This window comes from Nuphar pumila, chromosome 1 (genome assembly GCF_984573655.1).
Source record: "Nuphar pumila chromosome 1, dmNupPumi1.hap1.1, whole genome shotgun sequence".
In the NCBI taxonomy this organism is placed as follows: Eukaryota; Viridiplantae; Streptophyta; class Magnoliopsida; order Nymphaeales; family Nymphaeaceae; genus Nuphar; species Nuphar pumila.
In genome coordinates this window covers 34,348,073-34,368,757 of record NC_143249.1, presented here as the reverse complement: position 1 = coordinate 34,368,757, position 20,685 = coordinate 34,348,073, and the positions used below count along the sequence as shown (strand labels likewise).

Genomic DNA, 20,685 nt, shown 5'->3' with positions numbered 1-20,685 from the left:
TTATGCATTTATTTAGCCGGGGGTACGGTTTCGTACCTTGTGCACGGCTTATGCACTTTACGCTCAATGTGTGGTTTCGCATATCGAGTCTTGCTGTGTACTTCGTCGTCGCGCTGAAATGTGCACATACTTGCATTTTTGATACATGTACTTACATAAATGCAACCTCGCTGGACGCACAAGACCGTAACCTGTTTTCGCTCTTTTTCCAAAAAGACGCGGGTTTGCGCTTGTACGCTACAATTCTTTAAAAGGGGGATTCCTTCCGCGAATCCAGCTTTTCAAGCTCGCAGTTTTTCGAAAGTTAAGTTTGAAAGTCTTTGAGGTTGCAAAATCACAACTAAGCCTTCCCAAGTTGGCGCATTTGGGAGAAGTGTTTTACAATTTCGGTTTGAGTTTTCGATCTAATTCAGATAACCCCGATCAGGGGCATGAGCATGTGTTTGGGTGTTGTTCTGTTGAGAAACCTATACCCCGTTTATCGAAACCAGTATCGCCAGACATGCACAACATGCAAATACTGCGATAGACGGATGAGAGATCCGTGGCGATCTCGTTTCGTGCGAGTTGCACAAAGTTGTATCCATGGTTTGAAAGATAAATCACATCAAAATAAGATATTGGGTTGCAACGTATTCTATTTATTCTCTTGTTTTCAAAGGTTGGAAGTTTGCGCGTGGGCGCTAAAATTCTTAAGAAAAGGATTTCTTTTCTTGAATCCAACTTTCCAAATGTACAATTTTGCAAAGTAAAGTTTGAGAGCCTATAGGTTGCGAAATAACAACTAAGTTTTCTCAATTCAGTGCATTTGAGAGAAGTGCTTTACAATTGTGGTTTTAGATTCCGATACAACTCGGATAACCTCGATTAGGGGTATGTGCATGAGTTTGGGCAAGGTTTTTGCTGAGAAACCTGTTTCGTAAACAGTATCGCAAGACATGCGCAACGTGCTGATACTGCGATAAATTGGATGAGAGATCCATGTCGATCTCGTATCGTGCAATTTGCACAATTTTGTTCAAGTGGTATAAAAAAACTTAATCTTGTCAAACTAAGTATTTGTTGTATCGTTTCTTTTATGAAACATTTCGTTGGGGTTTCTTTTGAGAAACTAATACCCCTCTCATCGTAGCCGTACTTTTAGACAGGCATGACATGTTAGTATTACGATGATTGGATGAGAGGTTCATGTAACCTTGAAGCGTGTGAATGACACATTGTGGAAATCATTTACATATGGTTGTTTCGCTTTCATAGGCAAGATGCTCGAGTTGGTTTGAAAAACCAGAGCATGTCAAGTCAAACTAAATATTTGTTGCATCATTTTTTTTAGGAAACATTGTGTTGGGGTTTCTTTTAAGAAACCAATACCCCTCTCATCATAACCGTACTTTTAGACAGACACGACATGTTTATATTACGATGATTGGATGAGAGGTTCATATAACCTCGAAGCGTGCGAATGTCACTTTGTGGAAATCAGTTACATAGTGATGTTTCGCCTTCACAAGCAAGATGCTCATGTTGGTTTAAAGGACCAAAGCATGTCAAATGTAAACTAAAATGATTACATCATTTCTTTCACAACACATTAAAGCTAGGGTTTCTTTCTGAGAAACTATACCCCTCTCATTGTAGCCGTGCTTTTAGACATGTACAATATGTTTGTACTACGATGAGTAGGATGAGAAGTTTGTGGTAACCTCGAAACGTGCGATGAACACTCTGTTGAAAATCACATGAATGGTGATGATTCGCCTTCACAGGCAAGATGGTCGAGTTGGTTTGAAAGACTAGATCATGCAGAATGGGTCTTCAGTTAAATAACACCTGACGCACCCATTCGCTCTGTTGTTTTTCGTCAAGAGAGAGGATGTGATGGTACAAAAACTCTGATGGTCAAGTTGTTAACAATCACTCCTTGGGCAAATGACTCGACATCCCCAGTCATCGGAGTTAGGGGACGGGAGTATCAAAAAATTATCCTAGGTGGTAGATCCCATAGACTTCTGCAGAAGTTGGATGCATCCCTTGCTACGTATGCCTTTGGAGAATTCTCTCTCGGTCACTGGCTGTCCTCTTAGGAGCGGACTCAGCTAGCTACCCGGGGTATCAAAAATACGTAGCATAATAAGCCCCCAGATTAGTTTCAGTTGTTTCTACGTTTCGTGCCTTGTGCGTACCCGCAAGATAACTAATATCGAAACAAAGTTATCCTGCTCACATTACTTGTTGAATCTAGATTAGTTTATATTACTTGTCGAATCTAGATTTGTTCACATTATTTGTTGAATTGCGCATCATGTATTAATTAACTCTTTATGCTAGTTTTGTTGTATTAATTGTTAAATTGCGCATCATGTTAAATAACTGTTTATGTCATATTCGTTGTATTACTGGTTGAATTGCGTATCATACATGAATCTGATGCATATGTTAGTTGCATTCATAATACTTGCTGAATTGTGTATCATGTACGAATTAAATGTTTTTGCTAGATTTGTTCTTTATTGTCTCACTTGTACACTTACCGGTTTTTCATGAAATTGACCCATCTTATAAGTACAAGTGATGTTTAGGTTTACGAGACAGGCGATGACACGATGACGTGATGGTATAAAGATGAGACTCTTTCCCTGACGTTTCACTCCTAAGAATATTTCTATAATTTTGCATAAAGCTTTTCTTGAAAATTTCTCTTTTGTATAAACTCTAAATTATTGAAACTGCATTTCAGAATCTAGTTGGTTTCAATGAATGTACGGAGTTTCAAATCCGTTGTGTATAGTAAAGGTTTTGCAAGTAATGCGTCGAAGGTCCGTTGTTATTTCAAAAATACAATTTTTCGCTGAATTACTATTTAAAACTATGATAAAGAAATGATTACAAGGTTTTCAAAATTTTCCTAAAAAGTTACAAGTCTGGGATTTTGGGGTGTTAGGCGGTTCTCTTTTAAGGGACTACTCTTACCATAGAATGTGGTGTCTCTTTCATGTGTAAACATGCTTATATTCTTATTATGCATATAAACATAAACCATATATGGATATTAATCTTTAGTTGGATGGGTTCTCCAACCAGCATTCAATACATAGTAGTATCCTTTAGTGCTTTCCCATTCTTTGCTTTAAGTTTGGTTTTATTCTATTTGAGTATCTAATACACATTCTAAAACCGTGGAGTTTTGAAGGAGATAAATTGTATGTTTTCATTGAGATTTCACAATCCCCATTTTTATGGGAATGCTTCTATAGTGTTAATTTCAAGGTTCAGACTATCAAATGTATTTTACTTTGTTTTTTCTTTCTTAGCACCATGTTCTTGTAATAGATATACCATTTTCCACAATCTTAGCTTCAAGTTTGTGATTTTGATCTATTGGAGTGCCTGCTACACATTCTAAAACCCTAGCTTTTGTAAGAAGATAAATTGCGACTTTTTTGTTCAGATGTCACAGTTCCCATATTTTTATGGGGATGCTTCTATAGCATTGTGTTCATGGTTCAGACTAGCATTTTTATTTTATTTTATCGTAGCACCATATTCCCCATATTTCTGTAACAGATATTCCATTGTTGTACGTAAGAAATGTGGGATATAGTGATAATTATGGTGGCAGGTACTTCCAACTATAAATGAAACCCATGATTAGGTAGTGCTCTGAAAAGTTGATCATTGCTTTAACACAAGCGTAGTGGATGAATAAATTATGATTATCTGCTTCTCACAGTGTCATGCAGGTAAATTAAATTGGTCAGTGCAACTTCATGATTCTGTACTGCTAGTTGTTACCTGGTCTTGTTGGTTTATACATTCATATGTGTTATTGTATGCTAACATCATAGATTATACATTCTTTTATCCAACTTTACTGGATCTCTTGATTTTTGATTGCACATATCCGTATTTGTTGGCAGGCATACATGTCAGTGCTTGTGCATTCTTAATCATGTACTATTCTTTACAAAGTAGGACCACCCGTGCCCATTGTAAGGAAATGAGGATCTTCCGCGAAAGCATAAATGCTTGTAATAGGTGTCTATTGAAGACACTATAATCATAACCCACAAAAGGGCATAAATCGAAGAACACAAAAGATAAAATAATAAATTTTATTTCATTAACATAAAATGCATAAAAGCATTGTTAAGTTGGAGAGGAGGATCACCCCTTATTTATATACAAAGTGAGAGTGAGAAAGAGGAGCTCTAAAGAGCTCCATAGAGTCGTTGGAGCTTGTCCAACGACTCTAATTGTAGCCGTTGGACTAGCTCCAACTACTACATCAACTAGTCAAGATCTAGTTGGATCTTGACTAGTTTAAGGTCTAGTTTAAATTGAACTAGACAAAAATAAAAATACAAAAAAGAGAAAAAAAAAAATAAAAATAAAAAGTAAAAATTAAATAAATAAAAATAAAATATTATATATTATATTATATATAGTTACATGGATGAGTACACTTTATAACACTCCCCCTCAAACTTACGGTACAATAAACGAAAGCTTATTTAAGAGGAAATGATATCTAGGAGTAATGAGAGGTTTGGTGAAGAAATTTGCTAATTGGTATTTTGATGTAACATGTGGTAGATCAATGGTTCTATGTAGATACTTCTCTCTGAAATAGTGACAATCCATTTCAATATGTTTGGTGCATTCATGAAATGTTCGATTGCTGACAATATAGATAGCACTCTTGTTGTTACAGCATATGCGTGAAGCTTGTGTCACTTCAACTCTCATGTCAGCCAACGGTCTTTTGAGCCAAACTACTTCCATTGTTGTGGTGGCCATGGTTCGATATTTAGCTTCGATGGACGAAAGAGAGACCTTTTGCTGTTTTTTGCACCGCCACAAAATTAAGGATTCACCTAAGAAAACACAAAAACCAGTGGTTGAGTGCCTATTATTGGATCACCTTCCAAGTCAGCATCAGATAAGCAATTAAATTTAATGAGGATGAAGCAGACAAGAAGAGATCTCGTGAAAGGGAAGACTTGATGTATCTAATAATACGCAAAACTGCTCCCATGTGAATAGAAGTGGGAGTGTGCTGAAACTAACTAGTTGTGTGTACAACATGTGCTATATCAGGTCTAGTAATTGAGAGATAGGAAAGTGCTCTAGTAAGCTGTCTGGAAGGAGGGAGATCATCAAGAGGTTCTTCGTCATCTATTCTCATTTTGATGTTGACAACTTCTAGAGTATCCACTCTCTTATCATCTGTAATTCCAAACCTGAAAACAATATCAAAATCCAACTTAGATTGAGATAATAAATAACTTCGAGGGGAATAAACAACTTTAATTCCTAAAGAAAATCTCAATAAACCTAAATCAATAATTTCAAAATGATTTTTAAGAAGCTTTTTAATGTTTTCAACTCCCTGTTTGTCGCCTCCGATGATAATCATGTCATCCACATAAAGAATAATAATAATAATTCCCGCATCGTAAATCATAATAAACTAAACAGTGTCAGTGAGACAAGTTCTGAATCCAATATCAAGTATAACATGACTAAACCTGTCATACCAGGCTTTTGGTGCCTGTTTAAGACCATAAATAACTTTTTCTAAACGAAGAGCTTTACCCTTAGGAATACTAATACCCAGAGGTGCTTTCATATAAACTTCTTCAACTAAGTTTTCATTGAGGAAAGCATTTTTTGACATCCATTTAAAATATGAGCCATTTTCTAATAGAGGCTAAGGCTATCAGTGTCCTGACTGTGGTCATTTGGGCTACTGGAGCAAAAGTTTCTTCGTAATCGATGTCATATTCTTGGGAATACCCCTTGGCCATTAATCTAGCTTTATATCTTTCAAGAGTTCCGTCACTCTTGGTTTTAACTTTATAAACCCACCTAAAGCCTGTAGGTTTCTTTTCTTGTCGAATATGTTGAATGGTCTAAGTGTTAGCCCTTTCTAATGTTTCTAATTCTGCGTTCATGGCTCCTACCCACTCTATATGGTCTTTGGCTTGAGTGTAGGATGAAGGTTCTACATACGAGTGTATTAATGCAATAAATGCCTTATATATGGGTGAAAAAGATTCATAAAACAAATTTTTTGGGAGGTTTAGACACTGTGGATTGCCTTCGGGTTTGTGTTTCGGAATATTTTTCCAATGCACATGAAAGATTGAATTCTCTACGTCTTGAGTATTATAAACCAGTGTCCTTATGAGTTTGCTCTTCTTTAGTAACATTATGTTCATAATCAACAATACCTTGACCATCGCCTAGGTCGTATTCATAGTCACATTCATCAAATTTTGAAGTCAAATCTATAAAAAAGGAATATTTGGTTACTTTCTTGGTCTTTTCAAAATAAAAAAAACTTTCTTTTTCCAAAAAGGATACATTTCTTGATATATACAATTTTCTATTTTTGAAATCATAACATCTATAGCCTTTTTGATTATCTGCATAACTTAAGGAGGCACAAGAAATGACACGGGGGGAGAGTTTATCATTTTTGTTGGTGAAGACAAAACATTTGCATAAAAAAACTCTCAATCTGGATTAATAAGGAGATAATTTGACAAGTTTTTCAATTAGAGTTATATTTTTCAAAGAAGAAGATGACATTCGGTTAATGAGATAGGTAGCAGTTAAGGCTGCTTTTGCCCATAACTCTTTTGGAATTTGGTTTGCTATCAATAAATTCCTAGTGGTTTCCATAATGTGTCAGTGTTTTTGTTCAACAAAACCATTTTTTGAGGTGTGTGTACAAGATCTTTGATATGTAATGCCATGAAAATTGAGATAGTCTTTAAATTCTTTTGACAAAAAATCTCTCCCTGAATCAGTGCGAAAAATAAAAACATCATTTTGAAATTTATTTTTAGCCATTTTGTGAAATGTTTGAAAATGCTAAAAGACTTCTGATTTATTTTTAAGGAAGTAGATCCAAGTATGCCTAGAGAAGTCATCAACAAAAATGATATAATATGCATATCCGCCTTTTGATATGACCCGTGCGGGACCCCAAACATCCGAATGTGTTAACTCAAGTGGCCTAGATGAAACAAAAGTTCTATCATAAAATGGCAATTTTTTTATTTTACCAAGAATACAATCTTTACCATCAAAACTTTCAAAACTACAAAATTTTCCTAAACTTGAAAGGTATTGGATTTTGGATATACAAAGTGTGAAAGTATCTTCAACAAGATACTAAGATCAAGACCTTAATATTCTTGATAACAAATACGTGTACACATGCACACTAAGAACACTTAGAACACTTAGAAGACTTAGAACACTTGTGCACAAAAACACAAATCAATCTCACAAATGCACTTAAAGAATAAAAAGCTTTATTAAATGCTTGGGCTTTGACCCAAAGCCATAGAAAAATACACAAGGGGAGAGCCCTTTTAAATAGAGGAAGCGGAGGCCTTGGAGGGGCTCCACTTCTAGTCGTTGGAGCCCCTCCAACGATCACAAATAAGACCGTTGGAAGGGGCTCAACGACTAGATGGTGGGCCCTTCCAAGGTACACACTACCTTTTACAAAAAAGAATAAAAATAAAATGAAAAAAGAAAAATAATTACAAAACATATTAAAAAAATGAATGTTGTAAAAAGACTAAACTACCCCTACGGCTAATCAATAGGAATATATATATTTTATATATAATTAGATATATATACATATATATAATATATGTGTATGTATTACCTTATATATATATATATTAGATTACATGGTTGATTACATAATTTAACACCCCCCCTCAAACTTAGGGCAGGATGACCGAAAGTTTGCTAAGGAGGAAGTTGAAGCGCGGAACACTCAAAGCTTTAGTGAAGAAATCTGCCAACAGATATTCGGACGTGACATATAGAAGATCAATGACTCCTTTGAGATACGCCTCACGAACATAGTGACAGTCTATCTCTATGTGTTTAGTCCGCTCATGAAAAGTGTGATTTTTCGCAATATAAATTGCACTTTTGTTGTCACAGCACCGCTTGGTGGGCCCTTCTATTATGATCTCCATGTCTTCTAGCAATTGATGGATCCATACAATTTTCATGGTATTTGTTGCCATGACACGATATTCGGCTTCAGTCGAGGATAGAAAAACTTTTTGTTGCTTCTTACATCTCCACGAAATCAGTGAGTCTCCTAAGAACACACAAAAACCAGTTGTGGAGTGACGGTTATTTGGGTCACCTCTCCAATCAGAGTCAGTATAAGCAATTAATTTTAAATAAGAAGAAGATGACAGAAAAACTTCCTTATTTAGAGTACCCTTAATGTATCTTACGACTCGCAAGATGACACTCATGTGGACTGATGTTGGTGCATGCTGAAACTGGCTTGCAGTATGGACTGCATGAGAGATATCTGGTCTGGTAATACTCAAATACATCAATGATCCTACAAACTGTCTGTAGGGAGTAGGATCCGAAAGAAGAACACCATCATCAATCTTCATTTTAGCTCCTACTATAGCAGGAGTTTCATAAACCTTTTCATCTGTAATACCTAACCTGTCAATGATCTCAGAAGCAAACTTAGTTTGAGATAAAGAATACCCTCTATGAGAGTATGCTACTTCAATACCCAAAAAATAAGTTAGAAAACCCAAATGAGACATTTCAAATTTATCTTTCAAAATTAAATTTATACTTTTAACCCCTTTAGAATCACTATCAGCGATGAGCATATCATCCACATACAACAGTAAGATCACAATCCCTGCATTGGATTTTCTAACAAATAAAACAGTGTCAGTAAAACATGAAGAAAAACCATTTGCTATCATTACCGAATTAAACCTATCATACCAAGACTTGGGGGCTTGTTTTAAACCATAAATTGCTTTTCGAAGACGAAACACTTTCCCTTTGGGAGTCTCCGTTCCTGGTGGAGAGAATCCATATAAACTTCTTTTTTTATATCTCCATTTAGAAAGACATTTTTAACATCCATTTGATAGATGTTCCACTTGTTGATTGAAACAACAGTTATAAGACATCAGACAATGACCATTCGAGCTACAGGAGCAAAGGTTTTCTCATAGTCAATCCCATATTCTTGACTATATCCCTTTGCAACTAATCGAGCTTTATATCTCTCAAGAGACTCATCACTCTTAGTCTTAACCTTAAATACCCATCTACACCCTATTGTTTTCTTACCTTTAGGAAGGTTTTGAAATTCTCACGTTTTGGCTCTTCTCAGAGCTCCGAGTTCATTTTCCATTGCTACTATCCATTCAGGGCACTTACGTGCTTCCTCAAAGTTTCTAGGTTCTATGTAAGAATGAATAACATTAAGACATGCTTTATATTTAGGTGGAAAAGAGTCATATGAAATGAACCTAGAGGGAGCTTTTCTACTTCTTTCGGTTCTACGAAGGTTCTCCTCACTTTGAGGAACACCCCTACTAACATCATCATATCTTTCAAGAGCACTTCTAAAGGTGTTTCTATTTCTATGAATATAGGTGATGGGATCTCTAGGTGGTCCTTCATCAATATGTTGATGAGATGGGGAGATCAGAAGAATGATTTCATCGGTTTCAATATCACTTGAGTCATTCTGATTTGACTCATCATCACTAGTATCGTCTTTAGCTAGTAGATCAAATAGAAAGGAATAATCTACATTCTCATCATGAGATTCAAGACTTTCAAAGCCACTAAGATTTTCCAAAAAACTCACATTTCTGGAAACATACAATTTGTCATTCTTGACATCATAACAACGAAAACCCTTTTGGGTTTCATAATAACCAAGAAAGGCATAAGGAATGACCTTTTGAGAAAGTTTGTCATTTTTATCAGTAAGGACAAAACATTTACATTCAAAAGCCCTTAATCTGCTATAATCAGGTTCGTTTTCGTATAATTTTTCAAATGGGGAAATCTTGTTTAAGTTTTTTGATGGAAGTCTATTTATGAGATAGACTGAAGTAAGAGATGCCTCAGACTAGAGTTTCTTTGGAATATTTTGCGAAATGAGCAAGGTTCTAGTTGTTTCAATGATATGCCTATGCTTTTATTCAGCTAACCCATTTTGTTGAAGGGTTTTTGGATAAGATTTTTGATGGAAAATACAAAAACTTTCAAGATAACTCTTGAATTCGTTTGAAAGATATTCACCTTCAGAGTCAGACCTAAGAATTTTTAAACTTCCATTGAATTGATTTAAAACCATCATATGAAAAGTTTTAAATGTTGAAAAAACTTCATGTTTATGTTTAAGAAAGTATATTCAACAAAACCTAGTGTAATTGTTCACGAAAATTACATAATATGAGAATCCTCCTTTAGATATTACAGAAGCCGGACTCCATGCATCAAAATGAACAATTTCAAAGGGTTTTGTCGTAAACATGGATCTTTGAGAAAAAGGTAGACTTTTCATCTTCTCAAGAATACATTCATTACATAAAAAATCTCCTTTACAAAGATGTTTAATAAAAGGCAAGTAAGAGATTTTAACAATGTTGGGATGTCACAATCTCTTATGCCATACATGAATATCTTTGTTTTGAACGACATTACAAAATTGATTCTTGGGAACTTGGAGAAAATCAACGTAGTAGAGGTCTCCTCTCCTAGAGCCTTCCCCAATCAACCTCCCGGACTGACGATCCTGTATCCAACATTTGTTAGACGAGAATTTTATATCACAACTATAGTCTGAGAGTTGAGAGACCGAAAGTAAATTTAAATTTAATTTTGTTATAAGACAAATTTTTGGAACAAAGAAATCTTGTTTTCAAAATTGCCTATTCCTTTAATTTCAAGAGGTGTTCCATCAACTGTTGAGACAAAAGATGGAAGAATATTTTTAGAAAAATTGGAAAGAGAACAAGCACTTGGGGTCATGTGGAAAGATGCACCGGAATCTAAAAGCCAAGATGTCTTACCGGGAGGAGAAAAAGTTGACGTAGCAGATTCGAAAATGCTTCCCTTAAGAAGAGGTTGTAAAGCTTCCACAATTTGTTGAAGAGAAAGAGACCCATTTGATGATGATGGTTGTTCCTCCGATTGGGATGTCATAGCCATCGCAATAAATGTTTTTCATTTAGGACAAATGGGTTTGATATGCCCCGGTTCTTTACAAAAAATGACAATTTAATTTGCTATAGTTTCTTTTTCCATATCGATCGTTTCCTCCTTGACCTTGATTCTTGAAGTGAGGAGGTTTATAGGCTTTCACATTATTCTCCGATCTTGAAACGACATTTACCCCTTCACAATTTTCTTGAGTAGAAGAGGTAGCAAGAATGCTAGGATTACTCTTACTAATCCCCGTACGGGTTTCCTCACCACTTAACTTGGTGATAACATCTTCAATTGAGGGAGATGTGAAGGCGGAGAAAAGGGATGACCGAATTTGTTCAAATTCGGGTCTAAGTCCATTTAGAAAATTGAAGAACTGATCTTCCTCTAGTTGTTTATGTCTTAATTCGATCGCTTTTCCACTCTATTTTGGTTCAAGCATTGCTAGCTCATCTCAAATAGAAGATAATTCAGCAAAGTATTTCCGAATAGATATCTCATTTTGTTGTAGGGTCAAGGCCCTTTTTTGGAGATAATACTTGTGTGACAAATCTCTTGAAGTATACAGTTTCTCAAGATATAACCAAGCTTCAGAAGCTTTTTTGAACTTAATGATGTTGGCATTTATCTTGGTTTCAACGGATGAAAAAATCCAAGACAAGATCTTGAAGTTTTTCATCTCCTATTCGTCATGCTTTGTTGAATACTCTTCAAGAGCCTTTTGTCTTTCTTCACCTTCAAGGATCTTAATATCTCCCTTTTCAACGATTGTAATTTTTGGTTCGGGTTCCGGTATGGAACCTTGAACATACCCCAAAGTCCCTTTTCTTTAATATGGGTTTTCATATTACCGGCCCAAACATGATAATTTGAACCATTAAGTTTAAACCTAAGGGAGAAGTGAGAGTCTTTTTCGCCCATTAGAGAGGATAGAAGTTGAAAAATAACACGTACCTCAAAAGATTTTTAAGTCTTTTTTGACAAAAAGAGGCTTCTAAAATATTGCCCGAAGAAGATGATCCACTTCAAACTCCAATAGCTTGAAGACACATTTTTTGAGGCACTAAAAAAATGAAGAAATGCACAATCCTCTTTCTTCATCGAAGCTCTGATACCATGTGAAAGTATCTTCAACAAGATACTAAGATCAAGACCTTAATATTCTTGATAACAAATACGTGCACACATGCACACTAAGAACACTTAGAACACTTGTGCACAAAAGCATAAATCAATCTAACAAATGCACTAAAAGAATAAAAAGCTTTATTGAATGCTTGGGCTTTGACCCAAAGCTATAAAAAAATACACAAGGGGAGAGCCCCTTTAAATATAGGAAGTGGAGGCCTTGGAGGGGCTCCACTTCTAGTCGTTGGAGCCCCTACAACGATCACAAATATGACCGTTGGGAGGGGCCCAATGACTAGATGGTGGGCCCCTTCAAGGTACACACTACCTTTTACAAAAAAGAATAAAAATAAAATGAAAAAAGAAAAAGAAAAAGAAAAAGAATTATAAAACATATTAAAAAAAAGGAATATGTTGTAAAAAGACTAAACTACCCCTACGGCTAATCAATAGGAATATATATATATATATATATTTTATATGTAATAAGTAGATACATATACATATATATAATATATGTATATGTATTACCTTATATATAAAATGTATATATTAGATTACATGGTTGATTACATAATTTAACACGAAGATGGCCAAGTCTTTTGTGCCATAGATCCAAATCCATTTTTTTAAACATTATAACAAAAGACATTCTTGGGTAATTCCAAAAAATCCATATAGTAGAGTCTTCTTTCTTTATGACCTTCGCCAATCACCTTCCTTGACTGGCGATTTTGTACCCAACAACCATGAGATGAGAAGAGAAGGAGATGTTACACCCATAATTAGATATTTGAGAGACATAAAAGGTTTAGATTTAGTTTGGAAATATATCTAACTTCTGGAATATTTTTTTTTTGGATTTTTTAAGGTTTTCAAAATGTCCTTTACCTTTTATTTCAAGAGATGTACCATCAACTGTGAAAACTTTTGACACACTTAAGTTATTATTAAGACATTTAGACAAACTATTGATATTTGGGGTCATATGAAAAGAAACACCAGAGTCAAGTTGCCAAGGAAAGTTACCCGAATCGGAGAAGGATGAGCCAACTGCTTCGGTTGAGGCTTTAGTTGAGTAGGATGCTTCTTTGAGAAGATGTTGAAGGATTTCCATTAATTGTGCCATAGATACAAGTGCATCTTGATTGGTTTGATCTTTTGATTCTTGTGATGAACCAATGCAACTTTCTTTTTTTCTCTTTTCTTTAATTTAGGACATTGAGGCCTATAGTGCCCCAGTTCATAACAATGGTGGCAAATGACTTTTTTTTTTGTCATAATCATTATTTTGTCTACCAAAATAAGGCAGCCTATAAGTGCACATATGATTTTCTGGTCTAGATACAGAATCTTCTTCATTCTGTGAAGTATTCTTCTTGAGTCTATTTTCCTCCATAGTTAGTTCATCAATAGTGTCAATAATAGAAAAAACTTTTCCTCTATATAAATGAGTCGATTTGGTTGTTTGAAATTTCGGCCTCAAACCATTTATAAATTGATAAAAATGTTCAATATCGAGTTGTTTTTGGCGAAATTCAATATCTTCGGGACAATGCCACTTTGGTTCAAGAAGGGCCAACTCTTCCCAAAGTTCGAACAACTCATTATAATATTCTCTAATACTTTTATCCTTTTAAGTCAAAGTCTGAACTTTATCTTGCAAATTGGATACATGTGCAATGTCGTTATGAGAATACATATTTCTAAGGTATTCTCAAGCCTTATTGGCATGCTCGAATTTGGCTAGACTAGAGCATTTATTGATGTCAACACTATTAATTATCCATGACATGATTTTGGCATGCCCTATCCTTCATTGTTTCTATTTTTTCTTATAAGTGGCCACTGTTTTGTTTTTCTCTCTTTCCGTGAAAGTGCCCTCTTTCTCATTTTCAATTTTTGTGAGAATTAGTTTTGGTTTTAAATCGGAACCATCTATTATTCTCCACAACCTTTTTTTTTCCCCAAATGTGATGCTTCATTATTAAAGCCTACATCACATAATTGATATCATTTAGTTTCATGGGCATGATGGTGACTTTATCATTGTCATCTATTTTTACAAGGGTGAAGAAGAAAGAGAGATGATAAGAGAGAACAAAGAAAAAAAAAAAAGAAAAAAAGAAAAAAAAGAGAAAAGAGGAAAGGGCAAGAGCACAATCACGATCTTTGTGTAGCCAACGATTCTCCAAACATCTTTTTTCTTCAACTATGATGGCACAAGGCATTTGAATCACGAACAAGAAGATGAATCAACTTTCGTTAAAGAGGCATGAAAATTGAGGTAGAAACTCTCCAAGATCTTTAAGCTTCCAAGCTGTGATACCATGTAAGGAAATGAAGATCTTTCACGAAAGCACAAATGCTTGTAATAGGTGTCTATTGAAGACACTACAAGCATAACCCACAAAGGAGCATAAATAAAAGAACACAAAAGATAAAATAATAAACTTTGTTTCATTCACATGAAATGCATAAAAGCATTGTTACATTGGAGAGGGGGATCACCCTTTATTTATACACAAAGTGAGAGGGAGAGAGAGGAGCTCTAAAGAGCTCCGTAGTCCAACGACTCTAATTGTAGCCATTGGACTAGCTCCAACAGCTACATCAACTAGTTTAAGGTCTAGTTTAAATTGAACTAGACAAAAATAAAAATACAAAAAAAGAAAAAGAAATAAATAAAAATAAAAATAAAAATAAAAATAAATAAATATAGAATATTGTATATTATATTATATATAGTTACATGGATGAGTATACTTTTTAACACCCATGTTGTAGCAATATACCTGTATCCATGTGACAGATTTTTGATTGTCAAGATTGTAAGTTTCTAACTTTAAAACCGAGTTTCCAACCTCTCCTTTTCCCAGTTCAAGAAACATTTTGTACAATGTTCTTTATGTGTTCGTTTTCCCCTTGAGAGATAGGCATCAAAATTTATCTCCATATCACCAGGTGTTTCTTTTTTAATGGACTCTCAAAACTGGGTGTTTTGCATAGATCAATGAGAATATTGCCTTAATCTTCATTTGGTCAAGAAAAACCATTAACAGATAATGATGGAAAGGAAGCAATTGCTCAATGTTCTTTATGTGTTTGTTTTCCAGATGGATAGAGATACACAATCGTAATTAAGTCATTTGATATTTAAATGTCATTTTTCACCTTTGCAAAGTTTCAAACATTGAACCCATACTAGTTTTTTCATAATGTCAAACCCAGTGGGTGTTGATTGTTCTTTGTTGGGAATGCACCCAACCTGATGTACAAAGTATTCTAGGACTCAAAAATTTCAGGTTGTCACTGTGCTATTCAGGGTTACTATGTCCAGGATATTATGAAACTATGTGTCATGCTGACAAGAAACAGTGCATTTGCAAATAAACACATTTGAGAGCTTTTTCTTTTACTAGTTTCTTGCAAGATACGTCTCATACTAATTATTGCTTAGTGGAATGGCGGGTCATGTGATGTTGTGGTTGTTGCAATGTCCACTTAGTGTTCATTTCACTTTGACATCACAGGTATGCGCGACAAGATTGTGGATGTTCTCTGCAGCAAACGAAAAGAACAAGTTGCACTGAATTCCGTATCAACTGGGGAAATGCCTATTCTCTCTTCACATGAAAATGAGAATGTCAGTGATGAACTTGATTTTAGAGTTGCTAGTGTTCTGCAAAGCACTGGATATTGCTATGATGGTGGCCTCTGGACAGATTCTTCAAAGAAAGATGCAGATTCTCGAAAGCGTCATGTTGCAATTGTTACCACTGCCAGCTTGCCTTGGATGACGGGAACTGCGATAAACCCACTCTTTAGAGCAGCATATCTGGCAAAAGCAGCACAGCAAAATGTTACACTGTTGGTCCCTTGGTTATGCAAATCAGACCAGGAGTTGGTTTATCCTAATAATTTAACTTTCAACTCGCCACTGGAACAGGAAGCTTATATTAGGAACTGGTTGGAAGCCCGAATTGGCTTCAAGGCAGATTTTGAAATATCTTTTTATCCAGGAAAGGTATGTCCTTGCACGTTATAATTTCCCTTTCTGAATTTGAGGATTATAGGTCTCAGTAACTTACTCCTGAACTTTTTCAGTTTCACAGGGAGAGGCGAAGCATAATCCCCACGGGGGACACTTCTCAGTTTATATCATCCAGGGAAGCTGATATTGCTATTCTTGAAGAACCCGAACACCTTAACTGGTACCATCATGGGAAGCGTTGGACTGATAAATTCAATTATGTTGTTGGTGTTGTCCACACTAACTACTTGGAATATATCAAGAGGGAGAATAATGGTGCTCTTCAGGCTTTCTTTGTGAAGCATATAAACAATTGGGTTACCAAAGCATATTGTAACAAGGTAAGCTCTAGGATGATTTGTTTTATGGTGGAAACTTGGATTTGGAATGCTCTTCTAGCAATCCATACTTTATATTATATTGAGAGTCCAAAGTGGGTTTTCAATCTACAAAACAACTTGACTTTATATTATGAATATGCAGGTGTTGCGCCTTTCTGCAGCAACACAGGATCTACCAAAGTCTGTTGTATGCAATGTCCATGGCGTCAATCCAAAGTTCCTTACGGTTGGGGAGAAGGTGGCAGCTGACAGAGAGCTTGGGCAGCAAGTCTTTTCTAAAGGAGCATATTTTCTAGGTAAGATGGTTTGGGCAAAGGGATATAGGGAGCTGATAGATCTGTTGGCAAAGCACAAAAATGATCTCAATGGTTTCAACTTGGATGTTTTTGGTAACGGAGAGGACTCTCTTGAAGTCCAGTCAACTGCACAGAAGCTCAATCTAAATATGAACTTTCTCAAGGGTCGAGACCATGCAGACGACTCACTTCATGGGTAATTAAATTTATACTTTTCTCCACCAATTTGTATTAGACGTGATCCATGTGACCTAAGGCTTTGACTTCCATCAGTTTTGTGTGTGTGTGTGTGTGTGTGTGTGTGTGAGAGAGAGAGAGAGAGAGAGAGAGAGAGAGAGAGAGAGAGAGAGAGAGAGAGATTTGTCCATTGAGTGGTTATCTGAATGAAATGGTGTTTTGGCTTGGCTTAATTTATCGTGCATCTCTTTTGCAGGTACAAGATTTTTATCAACCCTAGTGTAACCGATGTGTTGTGCACAGCAACTGCAGAGGCACTTGCCATGGGAAAATTCGTGATCTGTGCTGACCATCCATCAAATGAGTTTTTCAGGGAATTTCCAAACTGCTTGACTTACAGAACGTCAGAAGACTTTGTCGCGAGAGTGAAGGAAGCAATGGCTAGAGACCCTCTGCCTCTTACTGAAGAGCAGAGGTATAACCTCTCCTGGGAAGCTGCTACCCAGAGATTCATGGAGTATGCTGAGCTTGATAAATTTTTGAACAATAGTGAGGAGGTCGCTTCTGCAGGGAAGGTCCATGGCAAGATGACCAAGTCAATCTCAATGCCTAGTTTGACAGAAATAGTTGAGGGGGGGCTAGCTTTCTCACATTACTGCCTCACTGGCAATGAGCTGCTGAGGTTGGCAACTGGTGCTATGCCCAAGACGAGGGACTACAGTGAGCAGCACTGTATGGATTTGCATCTACTGTCTCCTCAGGTGGAGAACCCTGTCTATGGATGGTAAGCAATTCCAAGGCTGTCTCCTACTTGTACTAAGTAATAGTCTTTCTTGTATATATAGGTATCTACTTGGTGTATCATCTCAGGTCTTCTAAGATAATAATTTGAGTTTTGGTTTTCTTGAGTAAGTTTTCCTTCGGTGCGCAGTAGTATATGCATCATCTGCACCAAGTCACCCAGTTATGAACTCATGCTGAATCAAAATTACTCTCTTCCCTGGAAATTCTTATTCTGATGGTGAGCAGAACTCTCTTATTTTGAGTGTTCAAGAATGGGTTTGAACCTCAATTCCTTGGATAAGATGCTACAAACCCCAACCTCATCACATTTTGCCCCTTGCAGAACTTCACAGTGCTTTGTTGGTTCAGATTATGCCAGGATCACCAGCCATACCCCGAACTCAACAAACACTGAAACCAAGATGCATTAGTCATAGTTTATATTGTCAAATTGATAAATGAGTTACAGATTTTAAATAATCTAGTAGCCTAACCGCCCTTTCTGAGGGGTAAAAGTAAAAAAAGGAAGTTTGTTAGATTCTTAAACTTGCTTAGCTACTGATGTACTCAAAGAGGTCAAACTTCAACTAATCATTTTTTTTCTCAACAGTGATTTTTAATTTGAATTAAACATACATAAAGGGGTCAAATGAAATAGCTGGATGGTTAGAGCCCGCCCCCGGTCAGGGCAGTGCTTGGTAAGATGGTGGAATCCCATCTTACCTGGGATCATAACGATGGCTTGCCTGGTGTGTGTCTTTTATGGGCTAGGGCACTCACCCGGGTGGGGGCAATGAAGCGATTCCCACATTGAAAAGACAAAAAAAGGAAATTGCACTATCATAATTGAGAGGTCGTGGGATCAGATGCCTGTGGGGCTTTCCACATTGTATGGGAAAGAGGACAAGACTCTAATCTGTTTGCTTTCATTGAAATTAGGCTATAATTAGATGGGTAAGTTCCTTCCTAAAAGCATGTACATAGTCATATTACCAAATAATTTTAATTTTTTATAAAAATGCATAGAATAATGAATATTTTGGAAATCTAATGAGAAATTAAAAGCTGATAAATTGCCCATTTTAAACTTTTCTCACTGTGTTTAGAACCTTTTTTGTTTGCTTTTTATAGAAAGTCTTTTTTAAACAAAAAATGATCCTAATGTACACATTAATTACACATTTCTCAAAATGCTCCACAATTTTAGAAATTTGCCCTATCTTCAAATTTGCAAATGCCTGACTATTTTAGGACATTTATACCCTTCACTCTAGCAAACCTTTCGAGGTTTGAGAGCTACCATGCGAGTCTCCGATTATCAAAGAGGTCTGCAAATGTGTGGGGACATTAGCACACACACACACATATATATATATATATATATATATATAACCCGAGTGCAATAGGGTTGCTCGTTGTACATAACTTCGCTTCTGGGATACAACCAAACTTGCATCTTTTTGTGCTGCATTGAGTATGTTAGTCTCAACAACACAACTACCTTGAACAATTTTGCAAGAAAAACAAAAGGAGAGAAAGAAGTAGAAAACCCAAGCAAAAGAAAACACATATTTCTTGTTGTTGATGATGATGTTATTGTGGTAGGCAACTAGAGTTTTTAGAGTTTTATAGTTTCAGTGTACATGGTTCTATAAAGGCTCGCTATGGGCAAAACAAGTAACATGAACCCATTACGAAAACTTGCACTCATCCCGATCCAAACGGCTGCATGCGTCATAACGTTCTATCATGTGATCCATGCATTGTTAATGTCCCATCAAAGGGTGCCGTGCATCACTAACCATCCTAACGTGCTTACACATTGAAGCTATCCAAAAGGATAGTTGGTGCCTCCCAAAAAAGTCACAAAAGACCTTTGATTACTTAGGTTAATGACAAAAAACGTTTTTAGAAAAACCTTTTAGAAGAAGTTTTTTATAAGGTACAAAATTGTCCAAAATTGATTAAACTAAGAGTGACCGGGCTTAATCTCGAATCCAAATCAAGTCAAAATTAAATCAAAATTTAAATCCAAATCCAATGTTTAATATTTCATGTTTAAAGTTTATTTGACAAGCCCAAGATCTAATGACCATCATGAAAACACTCATCATGATCCAAGGGACTGCATGCACGTCGCATCGCGTGATCCACACGTCACAAACTCCAAATAGGTATTATTTTGAGCCAAATGACACCATCTTTTGCAAAATAAAAAAACGCCCCAAAATTCGAACCCATGATCCCTCACTGGCAGTCCGAGCACTTTATGATTGAATCAAACAATGGCCTTAATCAGGATTTATTACCCTGGTGTACAAATGCAGCTGTCTGCATAGACCTCTGGCAAACGGTGAATCTTAAAATCCGCATATGCACCTTTCGATAACCTTGCATGCATATTTAATGTGTTTGTTTTTGTTTTTAAGAAAAACATTGAATTCATTGTCATTATAATAAGCATTTCATCACCTACAGGGATGGGGTGTCACCCTAAGGCCATAGGTACAAATGACAGGAAAATAAATCATGTCAAGAGGTTTCTTCATCTTCACGGACAACCGAACTTGGTGAGATCAATCCATTACAAATCTGAATCAGGCCATTTCAGTTTACTTCTTTGTCGTAATTTCTATTGGATCATGACAAGGATGACCCCCCCCTCGGTTTGGAGCATCCATTGAATGTCTGCATGTTTCTCTCTAACCAGATTGTCCTCCATGTTATGGAAAGTCAGCAATGTCACACGAAAACCCATTTGGGACTTTTCTTTGGAAAGTCCCGTGCCAGAAGTTCTCTAAAAGAATGGCAGAGTGTTATCATCTGACCCTAATCTCCCCACGCTTCTTGCTGCATGTCCTTTGCAAATTTACAGTCATTAATTAAACAAATG

General features: G+C 36.1%; 1 protein-coding gene across 1 annotated transcript in view; it reads left to right on the top strand.

Moving 5' to 3' along the window:
* The window catches only part of LOC149848647 (digalactosyldiacylglycerol synthase 1, chloroplastic-like), a 54,340-nt gene extending 36,324 nt beyond the window's left edge, over positions 1–18,016 (top strand). Inside the window, exons 4-7 of the mRNA XM_089996663.1 lie at positions 15,696–16,189; positions 16,270–16,536; positions 16,679–17,028; positions 17,266–18,016. Of these exons, the coding sequence (XP_089852789.1) occupies positions 15,696–16,189; positions 16,270–16,536; positions 16,679–17,028; positions 17,266–17,797 (1,643 nt within the window). The 3' untranslated portion in view covers positions 17,798–18,016. The remainder of the gene's footprint in view (positions 1–15,695; positions 16,190–16,269; positions 16,537–16,678; positions 17,029–17,265) is intronic.
* Positions 18,017–20,685: the final 2,669 nt, after the last annotated feature.